General features: G+C 39.7%; 1 protein-coding gene and 1 long non-coding RNA gene across 11 annotated transcripts in view; one reads left to right on the forward strand and one right to left on the reverse strand.

Moving 5' to 3' along the window:
* Window positions 1-9,260, forward strand: part of LOC125168336 (uncharacterized) — a 129,824-nt gene extending 120,564 nt beyond the window's left edge. For 3 of the 5 annotated variants that reach the window (XR_007153092.1, XR_007153093.1, XR_007153095.1), the window contains 3 exons: window positions 86-326; window positions 3,246-3,347; window positions 9,114-9,260. This is a non-coding gene — a long non-coding RNA (uncharacterized LOC125168336). Of the gene's footprint in view, window positions 1-85; window positions 327-3,245; window positions 3,354-9,113 lie in introns of all 5 variants that reach the window. The other 2 variants (XR_007153094.1, XR_007153096.1) reach the window with 2 other exon arrangements.
* The window catches only part of IQCH (IQ motif containing H), a 211,502-nt gene that overhangs the window by 100,278 nt on the left and 93,008 nt on the right, over window positions 1-18,216 (reverse strand). For all 6 annotated transcript variants that reach the window (XM_047863380.1, XM_047863381.1, XM_047863379.1 and 3 more), the window contains 3 exons: window positions 16,287-16,366; window positions 14,452-14,490; window positions 35-586 (listed from right to left, as the gene is read on the reverse strand). In XM_047863380.1, coding sequence (XP_047719336.1) covers window positions 35-586; window positions 14,452-14,490; window positions 16,287-16,366 — 671 coding nt within the window. The remainder of the gene's footprint in view (window positions 1-34; window positions 587-14,451; window positions 14,491-16,286; window positions 16,367-18,216) is intronic.

Below are 18,216 nucleotides of genomic sequence, written 5' to 3' on the forward strand. Positions count from 1 at the left end.
GAGGTCTGCTTTAACAGCTGGCAGCCTTGTGTACCTTGGCTCGAATACGGAAATTCTCCAGGTGTCTTTCACGTGATTCCTGCAGGATCTTCTTCACTCGGGTCTTATGGCAATGTAAGAGCCACGCGATGGCAATCACACCTGAAGCCCACTTCTGCTGGCGATAAATGAAGAAAATTTGTCTCGCTTTGAAGCATTTCCATGTGGCTTGGATCTTGATGGCAGCCTCTGACTTTCCATCTTGGCCCTTGTACCTTTGGCCCGGAAGATTTAACATCATTTGGATGTGAACTGGGTTCTCTACCAGTGAAAGAAAGTCATATCTGGTAAGTTTATTCTTCAGCTCAAACTCTGGAAGGAAGGCTACCAAATTGTTTCCTTTTATTTTAACTTCTGGTATTGCATAGTCCCTGAGAAACTTCTTGATGTGTTCCAAGAGAGAAAAAATACTTCCCCAGGATAAATTAAAATGTTCCTTGAATGCTGAGAAGTCCAGGGCTGTCGTGTCTATGACACCATTAGAAATAGAGAAGTCATACTCCCATGGTGATTGCACAGCTCTAGAAGGTATTGTGACTTTCATGGCCTGTAGAAGGAAAGCGTCACCAGAGATGAAATATAATTGTGACCTTTTCAAATGAGTTGTCAAGACACACACTGTCACATCATCATTCATTACTCAATGCTAGGAAGAGATGGATCCTAGTTTTGACTTACAAACATGTCATAAGAGGAAAGTCTGGCCAGGATTTTTCATGAAACTCATCAACAGAAGAATATCTTAGAGGTTACTCAAAGCTATTAAATTTTTTGGGACACCTGGCTGGCTCAGTCGGTTAAGCATCTGACTTTGGCTCAGGTCATGATCTCGTGGTTTGTGAGTTTGAGCCCCGCATCGGGCTCTGTGCTGACAGCTCAGAGCCTGGAGTCTGCTTCAGATTCTGTGTCTTCCTCTCTCTCTGCCCCTCCCCTACTCATTCTCTCTCTCTCTCTCTGTCTCTCAAAAAAATAAACATCAACTTTTTTTTAAAGCTATTAAGTTTTTTATACAAGTGTTACAAAATTGTTTAAGGAAACCGGTCATATAAAAGTTATGCATTTAGTTTATTTTGATATGGTCAGCCAACCCATAGTCTCTGCGATTTACATTTTGTACACATTCATGAGTGGAATCATATTCCTGCTTTCTTGTTCGTCTGTTGTCCACCAGTCCTGAAAAGCAGGGTGGAATCTTTCTTTGCAGTCTTGACTATAACTTCAAATGTGTGCATCAAGCTGTCCTGCCTCTTCTGACTTTCTAACGGGTCGTCACTTTCCAACATTTACAGTTCTTTTCGTCACTTTCCAACATTTACAGTTCTTTTGCCACCTTCTGTTAGGATCCAGGAGGGTTTTTTTTTGTTTTGTTTTGTTTTTACAAGGAGTGTTATGCTGTGTGTGTTCACCCTTGCCACTCTCTAGGTTTCTCTTGACATTTGTTCTTTTCTACTTAAATCTCGTATCTTCTTAGGGACATACCTGGAGTTGTCCCCAGGTAGAGAGAATCTGAAATTTCATAACAAAACTAAGGAAGACTTTGGTTTTTCATTTTGCTCCCATCTGTACTGATTGAAATTTTAAGTCATGTAAACATACTACATTTACTTCTGAATGTCAAGAGGGTTCTCTAAGAATGGGGTCATGGACAGTTTTTTTCCTTATGCTTTTCTGCATGAAAAAACTGAATAGATGTGATTAAAAATAAAATCCGAAGAGGTTTGGGTGACAACAGTGATATATGTCACACGTATCCCTCAAAAAAATAAAGAAAAGGAAATTTTGGTTGTGTCTATGTCCAGTGTGAAATCACTATATTTCATCATTGAAACCTGTTGCATTAGAAAAACAGACACTCTGCCCTATGGTCTAAATGTTCCTAATGGTCTGGGAGGGGGAAGGATGGGCATAGATATTTCAGGCTCTGCCTTCTCCTCTGTAAGCCAGGTATCATCTTACTGTGCTGATTGCTTCTTGCTTAGGGATTTAAGGAACAGATTGTCTTCAATATGTCACCATTTACCAATCTTTACCAAATTGTAGGATTATATTGTTCTCTGCATTTTGAAGAGTTTTTAGAGAACTCAAAGAAAAAAAAAAAAGACCCGAGTAATTAATCAATAACCATTATGTCACAGCACTGTGTTGAGTATAACTGTTAGATTGTTCATGCTTTGTCTCTACTAAACAAATGTTAATTGGTATCAATTAACAAAGTCAAGGCAGAAAGCTATCTAAAAGAAGCCAAGAGATCATTTATAGTAATAGCACAACAAACAAGCACAATTTTTTTTTTAAATAAAGAAAAGAAACACTTCAAATTCTTTTTCTTTTCTCAGGCAGTGGAATAATTAGACTGTCACCTCAGGTAAAAATGCTGAAAAGCAAGTGTTAAGTCCAAGAGGAGGGATTTCCTTGAACTTTAGAGGCAGACTTTAATTTTTTTTTTAAGTTTATTTATTTATTTTGAGAGAGACAGAGACAGCACTAGTGGGGGAGGGGTAGAGAAAGTGGAAGACAGAATCCCAAGCAGGCTCTGCGATGTCAGCTGAGAGCCCTACACGGGGCTCGAACTCACGAAACCACGAGATCACGACCTGAGCCGAGACCTGAGCCAAAAGCAAGAGTCGGACGCTTAACCTACTGAGCCACCCAGGCGCCCCTAGAGGCAGACTTTAAATGGCAGTGAACTTTTTGCACACTTTTAACTTAAGAGTTGTGACAGGCATAGGAATGATGGAAAAAGTCTTCTAGCCAAGACCCTAGCCCTTTCTGACCTTCTCAAGGCATCAAGAGAGAATGTAAACTGTTTGGTGGATAGAAACGAATTCTTGGATGGGCAAGAGAGAGTTGGAGAAGTAATGCCTTGTGTAGCAGACATCAGCGCTGGCAGGAGAAGTCATGGCAAGTGGCACAGGTTCCAACAGAAATGGCCTGTGGGTACGTTTCTGCCTTCCTTGAAGAATGGGTTCTAATGGTGGGAAGGTTAGAGTCAAGAGAAGAATGGCCATGCTTCATCAGTGACAGACACAGACAGTCATCACAGATGGGCGTGTCTGCAGCTGGCTGGTCCTGCCAGTCACACTTTTGATCCTGTTAACGAGACCCTGAGGCTTCTAGAGGAAATGCAGCTAGGGACGGGACAATTGCTCAAGAACCTGGTTTCCTGGGAAATATTAAACCCTTTTTGAAATTCCTTGTCTTTACAGAGACTCATGTGGAATTGGGACCATCGATGAAAATGGAGCAACCTTGGGAGAAGATTCTGAAAGAAGGGGACTCCAGTCTCTCTCAGGCAGTGCCTTCAAATGGTATAGGTGTGGGGCGTGTATGTACGTCAGCAAATGAGTTTCAGACCTTTTGAAAGAATAGCCCTGGTTTGGGAATGGGGTTACAGAATTGAACAGTGGCTGTTTGAGAACAAAGGGATTATACTTCCCTACCTTCTTGGATGATATTCCAGTAAAGACCTGTTCTCCAAGGAAACACACTCTTGGACATCAAATAGACCACTCAGGCACGGGGAAGCTATGGGTTTGGAGTCAGCTAAAGCATAACTGTAGTACATCTGTCACAGAGAATGCCACACTTGGGAGCACTTCACACTTAGAGCTGGAAAAGACATGTCTCTCAAGAGGAAGGCTTCCCAAATTAAAGCAGTGCATCAGCATTGTGGGATCCATTGAGCAGGTAAAGACAAAGCTGCTTCACAGCCTGCTAGGAATAAGAGCCCTGATTAAAGGTCATGCCAGCCTTCAGATTCCGGTTTCTTCTGCTATTTTTCCTTTACTATTTATCTCCATGAACTTGTCTGCAATTATCTGTCGCCGACATTCTTTCTCTCTGCCTACCTTCCTTCTTTCTATTCCTTCCTTCTTTTCTTTCCTTCCTCCCACTCTCCTTCCCTTTCTCCCTCCCTTTCTCCCTTTCTCCCTTTTTTTTTTTTGTTTTTTTGTTTTTAAGATATGCTTTACTCCCAACATGATGTTGCTGAATAGCAATATTGTTTTCCTTCTAGTGGAGATGGCTCTCTATCATGCCATCCGCATGCTCTCCTGGTCCTTCCTGAGCTCCTGGCCACACCTCCACCAGGGCCCAAACCTGTGGCATTGTTTAGCATCCTGCTCTAACTAACTGAATCGACTAGCTGGGAAATGCTCTTCATCATCTGCAAAGTGTTACTACTAATTAGGTAATTTTGAGAGTTTCTGGAGCAGTAATTTAGGAAGAACTCTGAATTTAAAACAAACGAACAAACAAACAAACAAAACCCAGGAAGGCAAGACGATGATTACATATGCAGGTAAGCTATAAGTGGGAAGCAAAAAAGATAGGCCCAGTATTACCTCCTAAATTTTAGAAATAACTGCCACAATGAAAAACTCTAGGGAAAAAAGGCATGTACTTCTAAGATGAATGTCTTTATGAAAAATGTTCTTTTCACACATGTGGATAGCATGTGGATGCAGGATTAAACCATATCTGAGGATCCCTAAATTAGATATAACCAAGATCTCCTGGTGGTAAATGGTCAAGTATATGGGATAATCCAACATGGATATCATCTTTAGGGAAGGATTTGCCTAGAAGGACAGACTAAAATTGCTTTTGAATCCATAAACTGATGTTCAGTTTCTCCAAAACGCAAACATATCCATGATAAATTAGCTTTGGCAGCGCTGTTGTGTGAAAAAGAATAAATTCTTCCTGCCATTAAGGCTCTATGTGAGTGCTTACATTCAGAGTATGAGTGAAGTGACTCTCAGAGATGGAACTTTCATTCTTTCCTGAAAACCAGGGAGGCTATTGGTCTGGCCTGTTCTTTAATAATTGTTAACAGTCTGAAATGTGTTAAGCTTTGTAGAAAACAGATATCAGTACCTCAGATTGTCAGCACTATTTGAAAGATATAAATAATATTCAGAGAGTAGCTGACCTAATCAAGATTTAGGGATTCAGCATAATTACAGTCCTGAATTTTAGAGCATGAAGGCCTTGCCTTTTTTGTTTGTTTGTTTGTTTTACTCAATAAGCTATTATGGGCTCGGAGAAACGAGCCTTGGCCCTACAGTCTGACTCACCTACGTTCGAGTCCAAGCTCTGCCGCTGTCTGCTACACATTCCTGGGCAAGTTACCATCTGCTATGGATTGAATGTTTGTGTCTCCATAACATTTGTATGTTGAAGCCCAGTTCTTGGTGTGATGGTGTTTGGAGGCGGGGCCTCTAAGAAATAATTAGGTCATGAAGGTGGAGGCTTCATGATGAGATTAACGCCCTTATAAGAAGAGAGACAAGAGAGATGATTTCTCTGCCATGTGAAAATATAGGAAGAAGGTGGCTGTTTGCAGAGCAGGAAGAGGGCCCTCAACACAACCTAACCACACTGGCACCCTAATCTTGCACTTCCAGCCTCCAGAACTTAGAGAAATAAATGTTTGTTGTGTAAGCCCCCCAGCTTATGTCATTTTGTTACAGTGGTCCAAGCTAAGACAACATCCTCTCTGAATTTAAATGTTTCTCATCTCTAAAAATGAGAGATCCCTGCAGAGTTGCTGTGAAGATCATAATATGTGTAAAGAGCCTTTCACAGTGTCTTACCTCCAGTCATGTTTAGGTTATTAGTGTGGATGAGGAAACAGGCTCAGAGAGGTTAGGTGATTTGCCCAAGATCACATAACTAGTCACCTTTCCCTTCCCCCATACCATCCGTGCCCAAAGCCCTAACTGTCCAGAACGTCCTGTAGGACCCCTTACCAAGCTGTGCTCTCCTTGTTCAACCTTCCTTTTACTACCTCCTTCATCAGAGCTGACCTGGTCTGGACCTGCTATTTCTTTCTTATTTGGAAAGTGGCCTGTTCAACTAACCCCTATGAACATGCTAATGAACCATGGCATGGAAAAAAAGTGAGGGATTTGAAGTGAGAAGACATAGGATCTAGGCTGTTACCACGTTACTACACGGCCTTGGGAAGTCACCTCTCCTGTGGGCTGTTTCCATTAGGGGATCATTCAAGGTGCTTCTGATTTTGATACCCTAAGTGTCTCTGACTTAAAGTGATTTTGACACCCTAGGTCTCTCTGACCTATTAATTGGTATGTGTTGTTTAATAAACTCCTGGAGTTAGCAGAGCCAGCAAATTGAAGATATATCTTCAATTGAGTCATTTCATGTACTATAAGAAAGACCTAGGGATTTTTTCCCCTGTATTTTTTAAATAGGAAGCTCTTTCTAGAAATTTACAAACCAGTAGAGGAAGAGCTGTTTACACCAACTATACATACAGGTGATCATGGGGAGAGAACCCCAAAGAGTGATATTCCAGTATTTCAGGGTCTGCAAATCCCCCAAAACAGTTCTCAGTTCGTAAGACCTAGAAACTGCATTTAAGCTATAACTGTCAATTAAAAATGAGAGTCAGAGTCCCTAAGCTTTATAAAGAGGATAAAAGGCAAAAACAGAGAATTCACTGGGCAGAGACATACAAAGGGAGAGAATTGTGTGTAAAGGCCGCTCGGATGAGTGGCAATTTTCTAGGGCTAATTTCTGCAATCGCTTTGAAAGATATATTTATTCAAATGAGTCTTCCTGAATTCTAAAACACTTTCTGAGGAGAAAAAAAGGTTCCCGTGGAACAACAACACTCAATGAATCAAATTCTGGTTGAAGATCAAACAGAACAAAATCAGGAAGACTTTTTTAAAATAGACGGTGTATATGTCAAATGTGAACTTTCCTTTTCTAGAGACCCATCTCATTTTACTGCTGCATTGATTTCATTTTTTCTGCTACCTTTCTAATATTTTCTGAGAGCATGTGACATAGATAAGGACCACTGAGGACAATTATGACTGATGGTTGGAACCTGCCAGGGATATGTACAGGGAACCTGGCAGAAGGGGAATGGAAAGAAGCCTGGGTTCCTATATTCCTGAGAAAAGAACCATCATCATCTTCTCTATGGGTAAAGGAATAAGAGTGAGCCTCCCAAAGGACCTGTGTTATCACCAAAGTAAAGCTTGACATTATAGTTTTCTTGAGAAAAATGTGTACATAGCAAGTCTGGTGATCCCAGATGGCTAAAAGATACTTGCAAAATTCTTATAACACCCCACCTTTTCACATTTGCTAAACCTACATACGTATTCCACTTTATTTTCATTCATAGCACTCATCACTGCCTGACATTACATTAAATATCTGCCTTCCTCACCAGAATATAAGTCCCAAGAGGGCAAAGACTTGGTTTGTTTTGTTCACTGCTGTATCCCCAGTGGCTAGTACACTTCCTGGCACATGGTAAAAGGTGAACAAAGATTAGTGGAAGGAAGGAAGGAAGGAAGGAAGGAAGGAAGGAAGGAAGGAGTGAATAGTACAATTTAAATTCATAGCCACTTGGGCTGGATTTACAGCACAAAACTGTTCTGTGATCATACAAGTTATGTGCAAACTTACAGCTTGAGTTTTCAAACACCAGCAGACCACTTGGATCTGAAAATGTCCATACCCTTGACCAAGAAATGGTCAAGCAGCTTATGGGTTGCCTGGGTGGCTTAGCTGGTTAAGTGTTCAACTCTTGATTTTGGCTCAGGTCATGATGTCAGGGCCATGAGATTGAGCCCCATGTTGGGTTCTATGCTATGCGTGGAGCCTGCTTAAGATTCTGTCTCTCCCTCTCCCTCTACCCTTCCCACTCACGTGCTCTCACTTGCTCTTTCTCTAAAAAAAAGTAGCTTAAATAGTACAAAGATTTATGTAGAAATATGAAAAATGTTCATGGCAGTTTGATTTATAACAGGAAATTAGTTAATTGCTTATTAATAACTAAAATAATTATTATAATTAAAATACTTATTATAATATAATTAATTATTATATTAATGATTATTATAATATAAAATACATATATAAAATAATATATATTTTATAAAATAATATATAAATAAAATATAAAATAATTATAATGATTATAATATAATTATAATCGTTATAATAATAATATAAATAATGACATTTATAATTTAATATCTAACAATAGGATAATAGCTAAGAAAATTATGGTATATCTTTAAGACAGAATATTATGTAGCCATTAAAAATATTTTAGGGGCGCCTGGGTGGCGCAGTCGGTTAAGCGTCCGACTTCAGCCAGGTCACGATCTCGCGGTCCGGGAGTTCGAGCCCCGCGTCAGGCTCTGGGCTGATGGCTCGGAGCCTGGAGCCTGTTTCCGATTCTGTGTCTCCCTCTCTCTCTGCCCCTCCCCCGTTCATGCTCTGTCTCTCTCTGTCCCAAAAATAAAATAAAAACGTTGAAAAAAAAATTTAAAAAAAAAATATATTTTATAAAGACTTTTAAGTCATATGTATAAAAGCTTATGATAAATTGTTGGGAGAAAAGAGATAGATCACAGTTGAATATACTGTATGATACCAATAGTGGGCCAAGCCAAAAATTTAAATAATGCCAAAGGGTTATGGTATTACAGGAAATTTTTTTTGTGGATACTTTGGCATTTTTTTCCCTCCTTTCTGAACTTCCCAAATTTTCTGTGAATGATCAGATCACACTCTCATGAATGAAAAAGATAAAGTAAAAAAAATTAAGTTTATTTTGTGGCTTACTGATAACCTAACATTTTTTTCTGGTTTATATAAGTAAAATTGCTAGTCACATGCAATAGCAATGTACATTTAGGTGATGTCATGAAGAGAGGTAAAGACAATTTGTCATTTACTTCTTGCAAGAAAAAAATTGTTTTGCACATAAAGCTGTATAATTTTAATTCACTTGGAAAGTTTCATGCCAAAAATGCATTAAGTGAGGGTGGCAGTTTCTAATGAATCAGACAAAATGGAAATTGTTTTGAAAGATGCCACAGTTTTTGTTTCTGTTTTTGTAATCTTCTTCCTTTCCTTCCTTCAAGAATGTAAATTAAATGAGGTTTCAGGAGGGAAAGTGAATCTAAAAGAGGAAAGAACAGTTCTAGACTTCCTTCTGAATCTCATCCTGTATCTCCAGACTACAGGGCTCTCTAATTCTTGCCAAAGTATGACCTGCCCTCTCTTTAACCCTTTAGGGCAAGACAAGAAAGGAGACAGGTTTGTGCTGGGCACAAAACCCACCAGGGAGGCACGCTGCACTCTTCAAGAAGTAGGCTTATTTGGGGGAGCCTGGGTGGCTCAGTCAGTTAAGCATCCAACTTCCGCTCAGGACATGATCTCACAGTCGGTAAGTTCAGGCTCTGTGTCGGCTTCTGTGCTGACAGCTCAGAGCCTGGGTCCTGCTTCAGATTCTGTGTGTGTGTGTGTCTCTCTCTCCTGCCCCTCCCCTGCTCATGCTCTGTCTCTCTCTCTCTCTCTCTCAAAAACTAAATTAAAAAACATAAAAAAATTTAAATAAAAAAAGAAGTAGGCATATTTGGAAAAATGTCTATTCATGTCCTCTGCCAGTTTTTAATTGGATTATTTGTGTTTTTTGGGGTGTTGAGTTGTATAAGTTCTTTATATATTTTGCATATTAACCCCTTATTGGATATATCATTTGCAAATATTTTATCCCATTCAATAGGTTGCCTTTTTTGTTTGTTGATGGTTTCCTTTGCCGTGCAGAAGCTTTTTATTTTGTTGTAGTCACAATAGTTTAATTTTGTTTTTGTTCCCCTTGCCAGAGGAGACCTATATCTAGAAAAATGTTTCCACAGCCAGTGTCAAATAAATTACTACCTATGTTTTCTTCTAGAAGACATCCAGATAGCCAGCAGACATACGAAAAGATGCTCAGCATCACTAATTATCAGGGAAATGCAAATCAAAACCACAATAAGATATCACCTCACACCTGTCAGAATGACTAAAATTTAAAAAAAAAAAACATAAGAAATAACAGTGTTGGCAAGGATGTGGAGAAAAAGGAACCCTCTTGCACTGTTGGTGGGAATGCAAATTGGTAGAGCCACTGTGGAAAACGGTATGGAATTTCCTCAAAAATATTAAAAATAGAATTACCATATGATACTGTGTATTCACCCAAAGAAATGAATGGAATATTCATACACACAATGGAATATTCATATTCACACACAATGGAATATTACTTAACCATAAGAAAGAGTCTTGCCATTTGCAATGATGTGTACAGATCTAGAGGGTGTAATGTCAAACAGAGAAAGACAAATACCATATAATTTCACTCATATATGCAATTTAAGAAATAAATGAACCAACGAAGAAAAGAGACAAAAAAAACCCCACCAGACTCTTAAATATAGAGAACTGATGGTTATTAGAGGGGAGGTTTGTGGGGGGATGGGTGAAATAGATGAAGGGGATTAAAAGTACCCATGTGATGAGCACTGGGTAATGGATACAATGGTTGAATCACTATATTGTATGCCTGAAACTAACTTAATACTGTATGTTAATTACACTTCAATAAAAATAAAAAAAGAAGTAGGCTTATTTCTTTTAGTAGATAGGGCACATTAAACCTAAAGCTGCCCCTAGATACGCACCCCCCTGGTTTTCAGAGTATGTATTTTTAAACTTGAAACACTTTGTTCAGAAACCATATAATCTGATGCTAAACAGGTACACACTTAACACAGCTGCTGTGGTGTGTGAGGCCTGGGGCCCCACCTATTGGGCACTTCGGCCTCTCTCCTTTTCCTGGGGGTCTTGGACTGAGTGTTATGGGGATATGGAAGTTCTGTAGAAAAGGATCTGGTCTAATCCCTTCCTTATACAGATGGGGGAAGTGAGACTAGGTGGGGTGGTGTCACTGTAACACATGTTGCCTGATTAAAATAGTTCAGCTGACTCACCTGTAAAATAATCACAATTTTTTAACATAAGGATCAAGGGCATATGTTGGAGAGATACTAAAGAGAGTAATAATATAACAACAGGACCCCAAAATTGACATTAAAAGGTTATCCCCCAAACCTATTCTTTCTATATCAAAGGTGATTTTACAGCAGAGGTGTGACTTATGAAATAGGATTTTCTTTTCTTTTTTCTTCTTTAATTTGGAAAAAGTTTTGAAAATACAGAAAAGTACAGAGAATAAAATAAAAAACTACCATGGGCAGTTGTTAATCTTTTGTCTTCTTTGCTTTGTGTATAACATATACTGTTATCTATCTATCCATGGCTCATAAACAAGAAAGCAAGCTACAAAAGTCCAGTAGTTTAAACTGGGGGAATCTCCATGAGGATGATTTAGATAACATTAGATAATACAGAATACATATACTATATATGATATATATATGTATGTATATATATATGAAACAAAGAAGACAAGAATATATATAAACATTGTATATTTTAAAAGAGTATATTTTATTTTATTTATTTATTTTTTTAAATTTTTTAACGTTTATTTATTTTTGAGACGGAGAGAGACACAGCATGAACGGGGGAGGGGCAGAGAGAGAGAGGGAAACACAGAATCGGAAGCAGGCTCCAGGCTCTGAGCCATCAGCCCAGAGCCCGAAGCGGGGCTCGAACCCGCAGACCGCGAGATCGTGACCTGAGCCGAAGTCGGACGCTCAACCGACTGAGCCACCCAGGCGACCCAAAAGAGTATATTTTAAATATTTATAATTATTATTATAAAATTCAGATATGCTTAAATTGTTTATATATTTATATACATGTGGAAATTTAAAAAATCAACACATAAAGTACAGTTGAAATCCTCTCTGTATTCCTTTTTAGCTCATTCCTCTCCTTTCCCCATTTCCGGAAGCAAACACACTCATGAATTTAATCTGGACCCTTGTGTCCAATAAATACATTTGTTTGCTTCTTTTACCCACAAAGTAGATTTTTTATTATCAAAATATTAGTTGAAATTAATTGGATCTTAACATAGCTGTTAGCATGCCTGCCTTGAGATAATAAATTGATGTTTTGCTGAGAGAGGCAATTTTAGCAACTTTAAGCGTTTAACTAGATCCCTGAAAATAAAGACCTCAGATTTCTTGAAATAACTACAAACTCTTCCACTGTTTATTATCTTCTTCCTTGGATCCTTGTGCAGAGCCTGACTGACTCAAATTTACCCTTCTACTTCTTGAGTGTTGGTTATTTGGTTAATGTTCTAGAAGACAGAAAAGGCTCTTAAGGTCACAGCCAATGAAAGCAGACATGACAGGCACCATCCTGAGGGTGAAGGAAACAAACAAAAAAATACACCAGAAAGGGGTTCTCTGCATACAAGACACCGGGTAGAGAAAATGTTAGATTACATTAGGAAGGCGGAGATATAGTATCGCTTAGAAAGATTTCCATAAAAAATGATTGAAAGTTTTAAAAATTTGTAACGCTTTGAGGCTCTGGCAGTCACAGAGTCCAGTTCTGCATCCTGGCTCTGTCACTTACTAGTTGGATGACCTTAACTTCTCTGTGTTCGGGTCCTTCCAGTAAAATGAGAATAATAGTACGTGCTGCATAGAGTTGTTGTGAAATGAAGTGAGCTAATCCACGTCAAGCATAGGAACAGTGCCCCCCACAGAGGCGGCACATGACACATGTATGCTGCTAGTCATACTAGTAGTGGTGGTGGTAGCGGTTGCAGTAGTGGTAGTTAGTAGCCGTAGTAGTTATAGTCATGGTAGTAGTAACATTTGGAAAACTAGCCCATGTGGAAGATCGTAACCTTGTGTGTGGGAGGGTATAGACTCCGGAACCTCACTGTGTCCTCTGGATCCTCCACACAGTTGGTAAAAACCAATTGGGTGGGCCTGGGGACAATGACACTACAGCATATTGGGTGGGTGTAGACGGTGCACAATCAACTTTAGCTGTTATGCATATTCCAGATACAGAATGCCTTCGTGTTCTTAAGGCACATCCTATTTTTAAAGTGTAAAGTCAAGCTCGCAATTTCCTCATAGCAAGAAGTCAAGGGAAGCTGGAGGAAGGCTCTGATTGCATTGATTAGTTTATCCTAGAGCAATTTGTCTAGGTTCGGAAGGACTGTCTGCAATCACTGCTGGAAATACAGCTCTGACTAGTCACAGCTCTGCGGAAGTACAAGGAGATCCAAAAGGTGGGCTCTTTTTCCTTGAAAAGGGGCGGCTAAGCTCCCTCTGAAATTCTTTTTTGATAAGATCCCCAGAGGAAGGGAGGCCTAGAAGATGTCCTTAAAAATAGACCAGTAGGGGGGCGCCTGGGTGGCGCAGTCGGTTGAGCGTCCGACTTCAGCCAGGTCACGATCTCGAGGTCTGTGAGTTCGAGCCCCGCGTCAGGCTCTGGGCTGATGGCTCAGAGCCTGGAGCCTGTTTCCGATTCTGTGTCTCCCTCTCTCTCTGCCCCTCCCCCGTTCATGCTCTGTCTCTGTCCCAAAAATAAATAAACGTTGAAAAAAAAAAATAATTAAAAAAAAAAAATAGACCAGTGGGGGTGCTTGGGTGGCTCAGTCAGTTAATTGTCCAACTCTTGATTTTGGCTTAGGTCATGATCTCATGGTTTGTGAAATCCAGCCCCACATCTGGCTCTATGCCAACAGGGCAGGGCCTGCTTGGGATTCTCTCTCTCCCTCTCTTTCTGCCCGTTCTCCGCTCGTGCTCAATTTCTCAAAACAAATAAATAAACTTAAAAAAAAATAGACCAGTGAATTCTGATAACAAGTGCTTTATAGTTCTAAAGCATTTCTGCACATATTAACAGTACCAACCTTCATAAGAAACCTATGAGAAAGGAGCTATTATCCCCCCTTGTCAGCGGAAGAGGTGAGGCACTGAAAATTTCAGTGACTTGCTCAAAACTCCTATATTAGGAGGAGAATCCAGCTCTTTCCTGCTTCTAGTTCAGAACTTTTATTACTCATACAGGCTCTGGTGGAATGTTCCTTGCTGGCACGTACTTGTCTTTGTGGGAACAATTTCATTCCTCCAACTTCTTTGTTACCTTATTAGTTTTAGGCAGCTTAATTCTAAGTCCCATACCCTTAGCAATTATGTTCATAGGCAGTCTGTGTGTGCATGTGCACGTGTGTATGAATGCACACGTACTAACCCATTCACACACAAGTGCATGCTGGGGGGGCAAGTGAATTTTTTTCATTTTGTATTTCTTTTTAGTGTACTTTTAAAAGATGAGAATCTCAGATTGAAGTTGAAGACCATTGTGATTCAGCCAGATTTTGAGTATGCTAAATCACTTTTCTGGATTGAAACCTGAGAAGTAATTCAGTCCAAACTGAAAGGGAGTGATTTTTCTCATTAAATGAACTTTTTTTTTTTCCTTTTCTGAAAACATGATCTAATGTCTTTTATAAAAGAAGAGCCAAAGAACTTCTGTTGCAGTCTCCAGCTGTCAAACCTGCCTCCCATACTTTTGCCCTGCAGCAAAAGGCAGGGACATCAGGTGACAAACCCCAAATTTCAACTAGTCACACAAATTACAGACCTTCCTATCATGATGTCCTCTTGACCTTTTGCCTTTCCCCTACAATGAAGAATGAGACACAGTTTAAATCAAAATGACTCTCATGGGCAATTTTACAAAACAAATAGAAGCGCAGAGCCTCCCCCCCACCCCCTCCCCCCCAGTTCCCCCCCGCTGGGCCAGCCTGTTCCCTCTCTCCATGCAGGAAGGAGCTAATAATTAGAAAGACCTTTCCCACCCCAGACAATGCTGCTCTGCTTGCCAAGAGCCCTGTTTGACTTGAAGAAAGAGTTTGACAAAGTAAATATTTACAAAAACAGCTAGAGTCAGATGCCAAGTCCCGCTTCTGGGGAACACTTAAAGAAGTATTTACAAGAAAAGGCTTCTCCGTGGGGCACCGCACTGCCCGGTGGGGATGCTGATTCAAGGTCCATTCTGGCTCTATCAGTGTTTCTGTTAGCCTTTTCCATGCCAGGACGCTTTTCACAGAGTATATGAATAATTACATTTACCATTGAAGACTCAACTCAGAAATGTACCAATTCGGGACCACAGGAAAGAGTCTTTAAGTGTTACTGCTCCAGCACTAGGGAGAAAGCTTTGTGAAGTCAACAGAGAGGAAATTAAAAGGCATGGCTAATTAGCACTGGGAAAACGTCATTATTAAAAAAAAAAATTTTTTTTTTTTGGAGATAGATCGATTACCGCACGAGACCTGGTCATGTTTGTATTACCTGTAGATCTGTTGTCTATAACACTGTGGGACTTGAGAACTCAAATATGGTGAGAATCAAAACAGGTGCCCCCGCCTGTTCCCATTATGCACATTAGCCCGTGGCCTGTGCACAGCCTGTTAAACAGCTGAATTTGAAACAATCATGGTGCAGGCCAAACATTAGCCCGAAGGCCTGTCTGTCTAGGGATTTGGCCATTTACATTGATTTTTTTTTTTTTACCCACATTTTTCATGAAACACAAATATTTGCCATGGCAACTGGGGTGTCACATGACATGCTGGTACATAAACAGCTTGGAAATCTCTTAAGGGGGCACAGCCCACCAGTGCTGCAAATCCAGGGAAAACATCTTGAGGAAGATTTGGGCGTTAAGATGAAGGTCTGGGAAGAGCAGGTAACAGTCTATATAGACACAGTAGGATTCATTTCTTCTGTGCCACTCTTCCTTCTCTCTTTCTTCCTTCTTTTTTTTTTTTCTAATGGGAGCAGCTGTAAATATGACCACATAGGGTAAGCCCAGAAAAAGACACTGCCAGCTGTCTCCTTTTTCTGGTGAAAAGTTTCAATTATCACAACTCTGTGGCTCATAAACATAAGAAAGCAAGCTTCAAAAGTCCAGCACCTTTAAACCCAGAGAACCTCCATGAGGATTAATTATGTTGTACTGTGAGCTCCTAATGTCAGAGAATACAGAATTTCTTCTCTTTCCTCATTAGGATATCTGGACAAAACTGGAGAGCTTGCTTTTTATCCTTGCTTAAAGACAAATGAAGTCGGGTAAAACCTCATAATAACATACCCTATGCAATGTGAATTTGGATACAAAGCAATAGCTATTGTATTCCAGACTCCTGGACCAGCTAGCGATACAGGTTGGCCCAGTCATTTAGTTAATGTGACAATAATGTGACATGCTTGAATTTTTTAAGACCCCACTGATAATGTAATGCTAGAGTTTACTTATACAGCAATCCCCCTCTAAAAATCAAATGCATCTCAACAGCTGAAGTATTTATTTCTATGTCAGTGGTACAATTCTATCAGATGTGTGCACTACCAAAAACCTCACTGAGAGCATTGTAAATAACAACAGTTTTCTTTTGTTAGAAGGATGAATACCTTTGATGTTTGTTTCTTGGCAGAGACCTTCTTCACTTCCACTGGAATCAGCTGTGGTTTCTGAGGTGTACCGAAAGGGGCTGTGGAGAGAGGCAATGCAATGTTACCTCTTCCAGAAAAAGACTGAGTCATTGGGTGGATGTTATTGGGTTTGCCACTTGAAAGTCAAATGGCTCTGACACCCTTTGACTGTTCACTCTCAGCCCTGCCTGTATCAATTCAATCAAACATTTGTGATCACGGACTTCAAAAGGAAAGCAAAAAGCATGGGAGGGCAACTGTTCCATCAGAATATAAGATCAGCTCGTTTTATGCAAACTGCCCAGATGAAAAGGCAAATTTTAAAATAGCAGACAAATTAGAGAGTAATATTTGTTATATAAAAATGTTTCACTATAAGATCTTTTTAAATAGCCATATTCCCAAGTTCATTTTGGTAACAATATAACTACCTATGCTGGACTATTCTGTGTAGTCAGTAAAAAAGACAATTCTGAAGAATTTAAATGGCTTGGGGGAAATAATACAAGTGAAAGAACACAGTAAATATTACTTTTGAAATAATATTTATGATAACAATATTAATGAAATCTATAAGCAACAACTTTTAGAGCACACATCCCGTCCATAGGTGGGTAGGTCTACCTGCTAGACAGACAGTGCTCGGGAGAGAAACCACATCTCTCCTGTTGCCTGGCAGCAAATCCAACTGCCCTTTACAAATAGCTCACGTCTGACTTGAGGGGATTCAAGTCAGGGGAGAAATTCTCAGGGGAGAAAAATCCTTACCCTACTGTCTCCCAAGAAAGAAAACAAAAATAATTAAACAGTTAATTGAGTCAAAAGAGTGAGGTTTTTTTCCCAACTGTCTTAGCGCACCCCTTCTCTGTCTATTTTGTAATAACCATATAGAAAGGACAGATACTGATCAAAAACAGCACCTCAGTATACAATTTGGAATCCCACCATGGGCTCCCAACTCTCTCACGTTGTCTCAAGTTGGCTGCAAGCAATTTCTTCAGCCATCTCTTAAAAAGTAGCACGAATTCCAGAGTCTTGTCACTAAAATTCACCTCCACCAAAGGCAACTTGGTTTGACCTGCTTTTCAGACTTCCTGGCTGCCAGCAAGACTCCCTGACTGTAAAACTGACCAGCACCCTCCCTAAGCTTGGGGAGTGAAGACTCCATTCTAAGCCTGTAAATTTTGCCTTGACCTCTGTACTCTCCTGCCCTCCCACTTCTGAAGACCAGTGCACAACCCTGTACTTAGGCTGCTTTAAATCCACAGATTCACCCGTAAAGGCTACTATTCCTATTGTCTGCAGGCTCAGTATACTTTTTGTTAAACTATCAGGCTCCTGCAGACAAGTGGGATCTTTGGTTAAATTCCCATGTTCAGACAAAACAGCAGCTTGACAAGTTTTTAAGTGGGCATAATTTTAAGAGCATTTTAGTAAAATTTTAATGAAATTTGGTAGAATAAAGATATAAAAGATTTGTAATTTCATATGGATAATCCACAGTTAATGGTATATCTAAAAAGTTTTTAAACATTTTTCTTAGTTACTTGCAGAAATTCTGTCACTAAATTATAACTCTATGTGGCCTTAGATTTTATGGGACACATGTATTTGAAGAACGTGTCTGCATTTTCAATGGAATTGTATCATAAGGTACTGCCTATATTTTGTTACCTGATTTCCATTCTGGAAAATGTTTATCTGTATGATAAACTTTGCTGGAGTTAATGTCAGGGGGGAAAAATCTTGTCTTTCTGGACAAACCTGTATGCTTTTATGGTAGTTACTGATATGTACCTGCCCAATAGCCATCCCCCTTTCTTTCTTGCTAATTTTAGAACTTCATTTTTTTTTCAATCTGTCCAGCTCCTAGGGTTGCCAGCTTTAGCAAAAAAAAATTTTAGAGGAC

Source organism: Prionailurus viverrinus, chromosome B3, assembly GCF_022837055.1.
Source record: "Prionailurus viverrinus isolate Anna chromosome B3, UM_Priviv_1.0, whole genome shotgun sequence".
In the NCBI taxonomy this organism is placed as follows: domain Eukaryota; kingdom Metazoa; phylum Chordata; class Mammalia; order Carnivora; family Felidae; genus Prionailurus; species Prionailurus viverrinus.